Here is a 12,349-nt window from a genome sequence, read left to right as displayed (position 1 = left end):
TATGTTCTATTTATTTTTTGCTTCCCTGGTACCTATTGTTGCCTTGTACTTATTTAGTCAGTCTTCACTTCTAGTCAACCTCCCTTGTTTGGCTCCAATACCTTATTCCCTCTCAGCTATCACCACTATGGTATCTAGTCTCACATGGTCCTCATTCTCCCAGCATTTATACCTTCTGGATTCCTGAATTCACTTTTTTCTCCATACCCGGTTTTCATGCCTGTCACTCTCTTTGGTTTCCTGTTTTGGATCTTTGCTTATGGTGCTTACCTCCTTGTATTTTTCCAAGTCTAATCTTATGTCGCTTAATGTCTTTACAACCAAACAACATATTCAATTTGCTGCTCATTACTGAGCATGTTAAATCATTAAACTGCGTGTTAACCTTGCTGTTTTACTGAACCTGGATGGCAGTAATATAAGGACAGAGCATGGCTTTAGAGAAGAACAAAGACAAAGATGACAAAGACAAATTAAATGCTGAAAAGATCAACCTAAAAAACGTTATCCTGGTGGTCATAGCCCCAAGAAGCCAAAAATGTCAAAGTTTGCCTTAGGTTACCAAATATAGAAAGCAATATTAAAAAAATTAAAATCATACCTTGATCAAAAATGCCAAGAAGCTACTAGGGCCAAAAGATTCTTAAGTTGATTTTTGAGTAAAATTCTACTTACAGGTGGACGTGGGCATGTGTTTATGCCGCCAACTGTGTCATCCGCAGAAATAAGAGTTGCAGAAGACTGAAGACAGAAACACTTACCGGTCCTTCTGTAACTGCTTTGTAAGCAGGTAATCAAACTGTGTGAATATCACTTGTAGATTCTCACTTTCACTGCTGCTTGTATATTAAATACAGTAGAAATGACCAGATTTAAAAATAAAAAGAAGAAATATCACTGTCTTTCAAGTGTTAAGTGGTGCTTTTGTTATGCAAAAACTGTAGCTATAAGCAATATTAATGGAAATCAACAAGTCATAGTTTCCAATTTTCCTTTTCTACAAGAAAAGATAGATCAAAATTTGTATATTAAAAAAAGGGATAAAACAATATTGTGGTTAAATACAACACTTAATTCATAATTCTTGTTTAGAAGTTATTTTTGAGAAAAGTCCACCTTGATTTAGTTCTTCATTAGACAGGCAAAATAATTACCATTTTAATAAAATGGTATGTAATAAAAACCATAACTACCATTTTATTTTTTGTCGCATACACGTTTTGCCGATTGGACGCGTTTTGCTTTGTTCGTATGTGTGAGTTTGCATGTGCGCACGCACATGTGTGTGTGTGTGTGTGTGCAGATTGCAGAAGGACTGGCAAACCCCTCCTGCATTCCCTTACTTCTGCGGCATGACTGGAGCAAATAAAAGAGAGGACTCACTACCACTCCACTATCACTTCACTGCACAACAAAAGCCCATCCCTCCATCCCCGCGGTCGGAGAGAGAGAAGAGAGGACAGCGCTCACCACCACCACCACCACAACCACCACTAACAAACAATGAAGAGAACACCACTGGGAGGAGGTGAGAGGGGTGAAGAAGTGGAGGGGGGGAGAGAGTGATCAGGAGGTGGAGGAGGACAAGAACAGCATTGTTTCAGCTGGTAAAAGAAAGGTTCTCCCCAGCGATGGGGAGGTGTAAGGAGAGAAATGGGGGGGAGAAAAAGGCGGAAAGAAAAGAATGAGGGGAAGGAAAGAGGAATAAAGAGGGTTGAGGTGGCTGAGGAGGGTGGAGGGGTAAGGTGGGGGGCGAGTCTACCTTATAGGCGACCCGGGCGGGACACCTCTTCCCGAGGCCTAGCGGCGGACACATGTGTCTTAGCATCTGATACATGTCTGTGTAACTGATCCGGCCGCTGGAGTGGCCACAAAACACACACACACACACACGCCCACACACAGACAAATGCATACGTCACATGGGCACATGCATTCAACACGCGTACATTGACACATTCAACACACGAAACGAAGACAAACGACGTGAACATGAAAGGAAAAAAAACAACAGAACCAAGGGAAGGAATGGGGGAGTATTAAGGGGAGACACACAGAGGTGTGTTAGGGGGTGGAAACACGAGGAGGAAAAAAAACAAAACCGACAAAGGAAAGGAAGGGTGGGGGGGAGGGAGGGGGACAAATACACAGAGGTTATTGTTTTGGTCACTGTGGAAATGTGGTTGCTGTGGCGAGAGAAAAGAGATAGAAAGAAAACGATAGAGAACAAGGGGGTGTTTTATGTGCCCTTTACAGTCTGGTATTTTCATAGAATTGTGGAGGGAGGAAAAGGAAGGTGGGAAAAAAGACCAGGATTAGGCAGGGAGGGGTTTCAAAAGGAGGTGTAGTTGATGTTAAGTTAGTTAGTGTTGCGTTACCGTTCTATACGAGGTGAAAAGGGAATGATTGCTCGGTTTCTTATGGTCTTAACCCACTTTCTCCGCTCGGATAGAACTGACAGCGGGGCTTCTAGCAGGCAAAGAAAAGCGCCACTGCAGAAACCGAAGTGAGTCACTGTGACAAGTCAATGCAGTCTGGTGTTGAGGCTGCGCGTCCACCAGGAGTCTCTGAACGCAGCTGCGCTTCCAGATGCTCAAGAAGCTCCTTCACGGAATTCTGAAGGGCTTCAAAACCCGGATGTAGACCTCATTAAAAAAACAAAACAATATATTGATATGTAGTATCCCTTCGAGATTACCTGCTATTGATACAAAATTCATTGCTGAAAACTTCAAGCTCTTCCTTTACTTGTCACAAAGCAAGCTGATGCTTCTTTTTTTTACATTGGAGATTGGATAATTTCTTTACTAGTCACAGGATATATAATTCTTTCCAAAAACATCTGTCAGCTCAGATCGTTGCTGAGAGATTACTGGTGGACACAAAAACTTCCGAAATCCTTCCCCTAAATAACACACACACCCACCCTGCCCCCTTTTCCTTCTGGCCTCTTTAACTAGCAATACAAACAGATCAGGTTTGGTCTTGCTATTCTGGTATGTTTGGACATAAACCGTTATTTGTGAGTGTAATAAGTACAGTAATGGCAACATAACTTTGAAGATCCATCACTATAAAAATGTGGAGAAGCCCCCGTATCGCGTTCTTAAGGCCAACCTTACATGGACTCAGACGGCACCATGAAAAAAGAAAATCAACAGGAAAATGTAGAGTCTGTACAGAATCTTAAAGGAAGTCCTGTGGGGTGGGCGAAAAATTCAATGGCACTCACCATTTTCTCATGGTGCACTGTGACTGTAAGAGCTTTTGAGCATGCACCAAACATCTGTGGTGAGGCAGCAGCATGGCGGCAGCTTATTATCGGAGTCATGGCTGCCGGGCAGAAGAGCCTGGTAGCAGCAGGTGAAGTTGATCTATAAGGTGGCGTCAGCTTGGCTCAGTAATCAAGGACATACCTGTCAAGGCTCCTTTTTTGGCCGGGAAACTACTGTATTTTACCCCTCTGTCCCGGTGTGCTTCCATGTAAGTATTTTCCCATAAATTTCCCGTGTTACTACGTCGCCATCCAACCCTGCCCCCCAACCGGAACTTTTTTCAGTTATAACAACAATGTTTAATCCATTGTTAACATGTCGCAACGTGTTAATGGATTACGCCGTAACATGTTAACGATGGATTAACACCCTAGTTGCGTTTAAAGGCTCATGCCGGCTTTAAACGCAACATGAGTGCCGGTTTTACACCTGCGTGGCAGCAACGGAGACGTACTGCTGCTGTGCAGGCGAGTGTTCAAATCGTGGCAGCAAATCAGCAAAAGGCAAAAACGTTGCAGTTTGTTTTTACCCCAAGCTAACAGAGTGAGTTGAGTAATGCTGTTGGATGCACATAATTTGAGCTATATGATGACCAGCTGATGCTAATATATCATGTTAAGCTTGTTAATATGAATAGGCTGCTCATTTTGTTATCCATGTTCAAAAGTGGATAGTACTGGTTACATTTACTTGAGTGACGTTTTGGGGGAAAAATGCATATGAGTAGTTTTACTGAACTGTAATTTTTTGTTTGACTTGAGCAAACATTTATTGCTACTCCTACTTGTGTAGATTAATTTTGCATTTAAAGAAATAGACTTGGAAACATTAGATCCTTAGATTTCTGCAAGGTAGGAGTTAATATTTCTGCAAAGTTGAGCGTAATTACTCAACATTTAATTATGAAAGGTTACATAAAGGTTTGTTTATGCATTTATATTAAAATAGAAGTTAGCTTAGTCTGACCCCTCCCCTTCTGATGGCAGCAGGGGAAGGATAACAATTTCCCGTATTCTCAAGTCCAAAACTTGACAGGTATGATCAGAATTTGAAGGAGTGGCGGCCATCATGGCGGCCTCATGCCAATAATGCAAAGTGACGCTCACTTAGGGTGAACAGTGCTCCAACTGACTGGGTTTATATTTCTTTAAAATTGTTGAACTGCTCTTTATTAAGACGACTTCAGTGCCTCTATGCTGTCAGTTCTTAGAGAGACATGTAAATGGCAGAAATTTGTGTGAATGATTTCTTCAATATGCAAAACGGCAAAATCACAACTGGACACCGCTCACTTGTTTTCTGTTGGACAGCAAATGCTGAAACTCAGCATTGAGGTGGAGGTGCAGAAACCTCTCAAATTTATAGGATTGCGATTGTTTTCATACTGAAATGATCAAAATTAAGTTAAATGAAGTGACGTTTGAACAGTCTGGGAGATCTAGAAAACCATATGGTAGCCTTAGTTCAAATGTCAGAGTACCAAGACCAAACCTTCCCTGCATGTGCCTCTATAAGAATCCTGTCTCCCTAACCCACTCCTCGAGTCAAACAGATCAATGCACATTGCTCAACCATTTTCTGCCCAGGCAAAAATTAGACAGCAAGCAGAAAGAAAAGACACTGACTGGTTGAAATCTAAAATCTACTGCTAACAAATTTAAAAAAAATTAAAATAAGGACAATAAGTGTCATTTTTCCCTCCCCCAGTGTTCAATCAAAAGACATTAGCAAGTGCAGTGTACCACTTCATGCTTCACACACCATTATCAGTGTGTTTGTGATCATATGCAAGAGAGTGTGTGTGCATTTCTGCATTGTCCCAAACATTCTCATCATCATGTCAGAATGCATAAACAACAGACCCCCTCCCAAAACAACAACCAAAGGAAAAGATTAATGATTCAGTGGTGAAATGAATTCAAAACAACTGGAAAATGCAAACCCGAACAGAAAAGTCAAACCAACGGAAATAATAAAAAAAAAAAAAGAGAAAAAAAACTACGAAAGAACTTGTCTTAAAAGTGATAAAGAGCAACACTCATTCCAGTTTCTTAAAAGGCGAGCAGGTTGCGTTTAAGTTTGTGTTTTATGGGTTTGGTCCAAACCTTGCAGGCCACCCTATGTGGGCATTTCTTGCCAAGGCCCAGAGGAGGGGAGATAACTCGCAATAAACTGTACATATCCTTATAATGTATGCGCCCGCTGCAAGAAAAATACAAGGAGGGGAGTTAGGTGAGGGAGCATACAAAATCCCAAAAAAAACCATAAACAAAACAAAACAAACAAAAAAGAGTGGACGAGAAAAAGAGAGGAATAACAAAATATAGAGAAGAAAAGAGCTCTTATTCACTGAGAAAAAAAAATCAGAAACACATAATAAGGAAAAGGCAAAAAGGGGTGGGTAACATTTATGTCATTGGCATACAACATTACAATAAAAATAAAAAAGAAATCGGAGAAGCTAAAAAAAAAGTTATTGTTTAGCCTGGAAAACATTTTTGCTCAGACTGCGTCGACACGGCGTTTCATCAACCCACGTCTGCCAAGGGCTCTTTGTCCCATTTTTGGGATGGGAGGAAAACGTCAGCGGTGAGGAGAGCAGACAAATATTGGTGCCGCAGATAAAAATCAGTGGAGTGTAACTGCGTGAGAATGATTGGTCGCCACTCACCAGGCGGCTGGGTCGTACTCGGCCCATATCCTTACGTATTCGTCCAAGTGGTGCGGCCCCAGGATGGACGAGTCTCTGGTGAGGTACTCGAAGTTGTCCATGATGACGGCCACAAAGAGATTCAGCATCTGGGAGAGAGGAAGAAGGAAATATCCGTATGAGGTTTTGTCCAGGTTCGGTTTAACAATAAGTCCAACGATTCCTCACCAGGAAGGAGCAGAGGAAAATAAAGGAGACAAAGTAGGTGTAGGCGAAGGTGCTGCCACACTCCTTCCCGGTACTTCCTGACTCTGGGTCGCATTTCTTCTCTCCCAGGCATGCCAGCATGATTTCATGCCACGCCTCACCCGTAGCACTTCTGCATAGAAACGGAAAGACACCACTTTCATAATATGCTAATATTTTATTGAGCGCACCTCAATAAAATGAATATCACTGGAATGTCAACTTATTTCAACAATTCAATTTGAGAAGTTAAATTCATATCTAGATCGTAGCGATTTATTTTTTGGCAGAATTGATGATTCTGACTAACCGTCTAACCAAAACCCAAAATTCAGTTTCTTGGGAAATTGGAATAAGTAATAAAAAATGAAGATCATTGAAAGAAAAAAACAACAACAGTAAGACATGATGTTCTAATTTATTGAGATGTCCTTGTAATATCACTATAACAGATTTTATATTATTTATCAACAAACCAAGACAAACAAATAGAAAACTGAAACATCTCACCTGAACAGCAGCATTAGGGCCATAATGAATGTTCTGAAGTTGTTATGCTCGTTGATAGCAGTTTCTTCCTCCTCGTCAAGAGCTATGTTTCCAAACAACTAAACAAAAACACAATAAAAAAGAAAATAATAATGTCTTTTAATGCCAGATTAACAGACATTTTATGTTCGTGCATTTACAATCATGGAGAAAACTAAGTTATACACTTGCTGTCTCCACAGGATTGCAGAGACAAAGTACCAACGGGAGATGCTAATTAAAGGAGTTTCATTACTTGAGCTTCAGCAAATGAAAAACAGGAGATTCAGCAGTTTGGTTGTTTTCATGCAGGTGTGCAAAAATACAAAGCCAAAAAACCCAAAATACATCAGTGCAAACAATATGATAGCTATTAACCTGTAAATTGCTATGAGGCAATTTCCAAACTATGTGAAGTCCATCATTCTTCAGAGAGAATATTCACAAGTTTTGGAAAAAAATTCTATTTAATGCCCATTCTTTCCACCAAATTCACCTCAAAGTCAAATATTGCAATGTTGCTGTACCTTTGACTCTTTGCGTGTTTCATTTTTAATTTAATGGCCTTAAAATTACAGAAGACTGGAAAACAAGTATGGTTTGTTGCTTACAGGTTGACAGGAGAAAGGCTGTGTTATCTTAAAAGATATAATAAACCAATAAAACCTAATGGCATTCCGGCCCCTGACAACGGGGTTTTCTTGAATCTAAAGTTGTTATTTTTGCTATGAAACGGCAAAGGCAGTAGGACAACATATGAATTACACAAAGAAAAACTATCATTTTCTTGGGTAAGTTTTGTGCTTTGCTAGCTAGAAATGAGAAGATTAATACAAACTGATATGTATTGATTATCTGACATTACCCAAAAGATAATTTGGGGTTTCACACATAATCACAGATTTACTGGACATAATACACATAATACTTTATGCATGAATACATTTCCAAATGTATATCACATTTAAGTCCAATATGTCCTCATTAATGGATCCCCATATTCTGATTAAAGATCTCTTAAAAAATGTAATAAAAAATTGGACTTTTGAAGCTGCCTCAATAGCAGGTAAAGAGTTTTTCTTAATATTTTGGGGCAACAAAGTATATATATATATATATATATATATATATATATATATATATATATATATATATAAATATATATATATGTGTCTGTCAGCAGAACTTACCTGCATGCCAATGATGGCATAGATGAAGAAGAGCATGGCTATGAGCAGACACACATAGGGCAGAGCCTAACACAGCAGGAATGAGAGATATTTGTTAGTTTCATCTCTCATATTTTCTACTCTTGTTTTTTTTTAAATTTATTTTTAAATTATTAAATACCTTGAAGGACTGGACAAACGTCCACAGTAAGATCCGGATCGTTTCTCCCTGTCTCAGGAGCTTAATGAGGCGAGCCGCCCTGAAAAGCCTCAGAAAGCTCAAGTTGATGAAATTGTCCTGCGGCACAAACATGGCATGTTGTCAGCGTCACAAAGCGACAGTATCTTCACAAACATCCGCTACGATAATGAAGGAACTTAACAACAACAAAAAAAGACAAAATAAACAGTGGAGGAAAGAGAAGACCAAAGAGGAGAAATCAAAAACCAATAAAACTCATCTAACCTCAAACATACCGGTACTGAGATATAAGTGAAAATGAAAGACAGAGGGGGAGGGGGGAACAAAAAATAAATAAATTAATAAATAATTAAAAAGTGGGAAAGAAAAGAAGGTGATCTCTAATTCAAAGAATTTTATGGTCATCATCCAATCTTATACAGCATTTTTTTTATATAATCAAATGCACTGATCGCTGATGCAAGCAGGCTACATACAGACTGGAGAACTTTGCCTGTCAACCACATGCATGTACACACACCCCTGGTGAAGTGTACACGCCCACACACACACACACACACACACACACACAATCACACACAGGGCAAATATATACTTCCTAAAGCAAAGACCTGGAGTTTGGGTTGCCTGTACCACCAATTATGTCGCTTCATTATTCTGTTTGGAAATATTTTTTATGCTCTAAACATATTTATACTTTTGTAATAATTATTACGCTTATTTATTATACAGAAACAAATTAAAAAAAAAAAAAACACTAGCGAGGTGAAAAGAGCCCACTTGATTTTTGATCCAGACAATATAAAATCTTTTACACATCAGAAAATGCACCAGGCTTCTCTGTGTGGAAGTGGTCACTGAGTGAAGAAGACTCTGTTAGCCATTTCCCTATCATTCTGCTTATTAAAATGTTGTTAAAAGGAATTACGAAGAAGCTTCTAGAAAGAACACTAAATGTTTTTTATGTCGGCTTTAACAGCAACAACAAAATGTTACATGTGAGCAGATAGCAAGAAGCTAAATGTAGAACAGAAACATTTCTCTTCACCAATTAATCGGTTTCTATTTTAAGACGGAAAATGCCACATTGGGAAATATTTGCACTTTTGGAAATCTCACAGCTACTTTACAACACAGATAGGCTATCAGGAATGCTAACTGTACACTGTGCTAATCGTCCTAGCATTGTGCTAACAGGTTAATATAAAGATGCCACAAGCGGTCCATTACAAACTTCCAGGTCGGCTTTTTCGCATTTTGGTGGTTGACAGACAAGGCTGTAAAACCAGCATGAGAGGGGAGAAGAAGGAGGGGAAGATGGAGGGATTAGCATGCAACCTCAGTGTAAGCATGACATGGCATGGCAGCATACTGCTTGATAGTTGGCCCACATGCAGACCAGAGAGAGCCAGCAAGACTGAGCCCATTGGGAACTTTAAAACATGCGCCAGTAGCTGCACTCAAAGCTTTTTTATTCTACAAGATGAGCATTGCCTGGTAGGCTTTGTTAGCTAAGGTCATATTTAATAAATTAGAATATGCATTCTGATGAGGCTCACTGGTCAGATTAAAACTTTCTTTTGTAAACGATCAACCTTCATGCAGCTGTTATTCAACATACTTTTCATTAAGGCTACATTTCTGTATGAAAAAATGTCATTTTTTTATTGCTCTACAGTAATATTCTAACTTTAGATGCTATGTTTGCGTTAACTGTAAGCGGAAAATCATAATTAACAGAAATAAGGGCTTTCGAACATCCATCTACCTAAATGATATGTTTAACTTAGTGAGGCTTGCATAAATAAATGAACTTTACAATAATATTATAATTTCTTGAGTGTGTTACTATTAAAAAAGCAAAACACACCATTAAAAATGATGTGTAATTTAGCGTAGCTTCAACCACTAGATACCAGCAAAAATATTTTCAATGCAATCCTGGGGATGTATATATAATGCATCAGCAGGCTTTAGTGGGCAGTAATGCTCACTTAGTGATACAGCTAGCAATAAGGTTGCTGAAATAAACGAACTTTTCGATAATATTCTAATTTATTGAATGATTGTGCAAATGCTTTTGGATCCCCCAGTATACTGAAAATCTTTCACTCAAATTTAAAACAACATAAAAAAGGTTTTAATCACTAAATCAAACCAATTAGGCCACACTCTCTTTTTTAAGTGCATCTTTTTTAAGGCATGTTCCCAACTAAGGAACCTTTTCCAGGAACATTTTGCTGGGGCAAATTTCCCCTGGGTGGAAGTTGGCACCAAAAAGGCCCTTAGTACTTTTTATATTACACTGTTACTAGAGCCGTGTGCCTCGGCTCCAGGGTTCACAAATTTGGGGGATAAAGGTTCAGGGTATCATTGTGCTATCATCTTTTAGCGTTTTTCTGCATGGCAGACATAAAATATTTTAATTATTTAAGAAACTAATCTATAGCCAGTTAAACAAGTGGCCTTATTATTATTTAGTATGTATTTAGTCATGGTTGAAAAAAAAATATATATCAAATTTACAAAAAAGTAACTGATAAAATAATAAAGAATAGAATAGAAGTACTTTATTCATCCCAGCGGGGAAATTACTTCGCAGTTACAGCATAGAGACAAGACACAATAACAAATACCACTGAGTAGTAGTTGTAGATAAAATAAAGAATAAAAAATATGTCACCCCTGTACAGTCACAGGATTAGCTATTTTAAGAATGGTACTTTGGCTGTTGTTCGGCCCCTACTGTAGTAATTTTTCAGATGCTGAAACCTTCAAACTGCATCTTGAATTTCCTGTAATCCATTTTGGTCATATTGGGCTAAAAGTTTCTCAGACTCTAATGTGATATAATTTACCGCGGACACAGTTGTTTTCCCACATATAGTTTAAAGTTTATATTAACAACTCGACAGTTTGAGAGTTGAGCTTAATAGGACTTATCCAAAAAGCACATGCTGTGGGGGTCAAGGGTCAACGCATGAGAGACAGGGTTGCTGAGGGTAAGAAATTAATCGGGGAACCGCATGACAGTGCAGCAGGAAGCTTTGAAAAATAAATTACAAACCAACCAGATTCTACATGTGCGAAGATGTAGACAGATGAATGGTGAGGAGGTTTTATTTTTAGTTTATTGTTGTTGTTTTTGGTTAAGTTGAGGTAAATCGTGATTGGGTTAAACAGATTTTTTTTTTTTTTTTAATTTTTCCGAAGAAGGAGGTGGTGGTTGGTTTTGGGTGGGGCCATGATGGGCGAGGGGAGGGGGGACGGGAGGGCCAAACACACACCATCACCATCATCATCACAGCACCACCACATGGCATGGTGCAGCATGGATGTATAACACGATGAAGGATTTCATAGTGCATTTTGATTGGATGGATTATATCAGAACAGGAAGGAGTAGAGGAGGCGAAGGGCGCCAACAGAGTAGATAGGGTTAAAGAAAGCATGTAAAGAGATAGAAGAGGAAGACAGCATCATTACAGGCGCCAGTTTAAAAAAAGCACTGAAAAGCAACAACAGTTAGGTTTTAATAAAGCACATTCAGCTTCTCTCTGATTCCACATCACAGGCTAATCAATACACTGTAACAAAAACGATTAAAGCTTGAGCAATACATAAAAATAAAGAATACATCTAGACTAACTTTTACAGAAATTGCTAACCTGGTGGTAAATGTAAACAAATCTCACAGTGATATCCTGAAAACACGGCTAGTTTTTTTTTTTTTTTTTTTTGCATGCTAACATGGTAATTTCTAGGTGATAATCTGTTTGGAACTCGGCTTTTTTTTTTTTGTTAACTACTCTTTTACGCACTTCAAACTGTATGTCCCAGAAACGAACTGGTTTTCGGTAGCAACACATACAAAGATTTGCAAAAAAATGTAAACAGTCATCATTCCGCACCTGGAACCGGCAGATATATCTGCTTTACTAATGTGTTTTTTTTTTTGTTTATGTTTCTTTTAGAAACACTTTAGCTTTTATCTGGACATCCACAAGTGTGCTATTGGACAATCAAGCCACAACACTTACCCAAAACTCTGTTACCAATATGTCAGTAATGCTTCCAATGACTGACACAAAATCAAAAACGTTCCAGGCGTCTCTGAAGTAGTTCTGAAAGACAGAAAAGTGGGAAGGCGACCATAACGACGGGACAAGTTAAATGGCGCACGCCTTTCAGGGACAGGAAAAAAACAGCTTTTTTCAGAAATAATTATCGTCTGAAAATTATTTCAGAAGCTATTGTCTTCTGAAATATCCCGCTTTAC

General features: G+C 38.8%; 1 protein-coding gene across 18 annotated transcripts in view; it reads right to left on the bottom strand.

Annotated features, from left to right (window-relative positions):
- The window catches only part of cacna1a (calcium voltage-gated channel subunit alpha1 A), a 133,198-nt gene that overhangs the window by 33,690 nt on the left and 87,159 nt on the right, over positions 1 to 12,349 (bottom strand). For 14 of the 18 annotated variants that reach the window (XM_023333826.1, XM_023333825.1, XM_023333833.1 and 11 more), the window contains 7 exons: positions 12,111 to 12,194; positions 8,050 to 8,166; positions 7,890 to 7,955; positions 6,682 to 6,779; positions 6,154 to 6,304; positions 5,947 to 6,074; positions 5,381 to 5,477 (listed from right to left, as the gene is read on the bottom strand). In XM_023333826.1, coding sequence (XP_023189594.1) covers positions 5,381 to 5,477; positions 5,947 to 6,074; positions 6,154 to 6,304; positions 6,682 to 6,779; positions 7,890 to 7,955; positions 8,050 to 8,166; positions 12,111 to 12,194 — 741 coding nt within the window. Of the gene's footprint in view, positions 1 to 1,762; positions 1,860 to 5,380; positions 5,478 to 5,946; positions 6,075 to 6,153; positions 6,305 to 6,681; positions 6,780 to 7,889; positions 7,956 to 8,049; positions 8,167 to 12,110; positions 12,195 to 12,349 lie in introns of all 18 variants that reach the window. The other 4 variants (XM_023333827.1, XM_023333830.1, XM_023333837.1 and 1 more) reach the window with 1 other exon arrangement.

The sequence above is a fragment of the Xiphophorus maculatus genome, chromosome 5, assembly GCF_002775205.1.
Source record: "Xiphophorus maculatus strain JP 163 A chromosome 5, X_maculatus-5.0-male, whole genome shotgun sequence".
In the NCBI taxonomy this organism is placed as follows: domain Eukaryota; kingdom Metazoa; phylum Chordata; class Actinopteri; order Cyprinodontiformes; family Poeciliidae; genus Xiphophorus; species Xiphophorus maculatus.
This window is presented reverse-complemented; position numbering and strand designations above follow the sequence as displayed.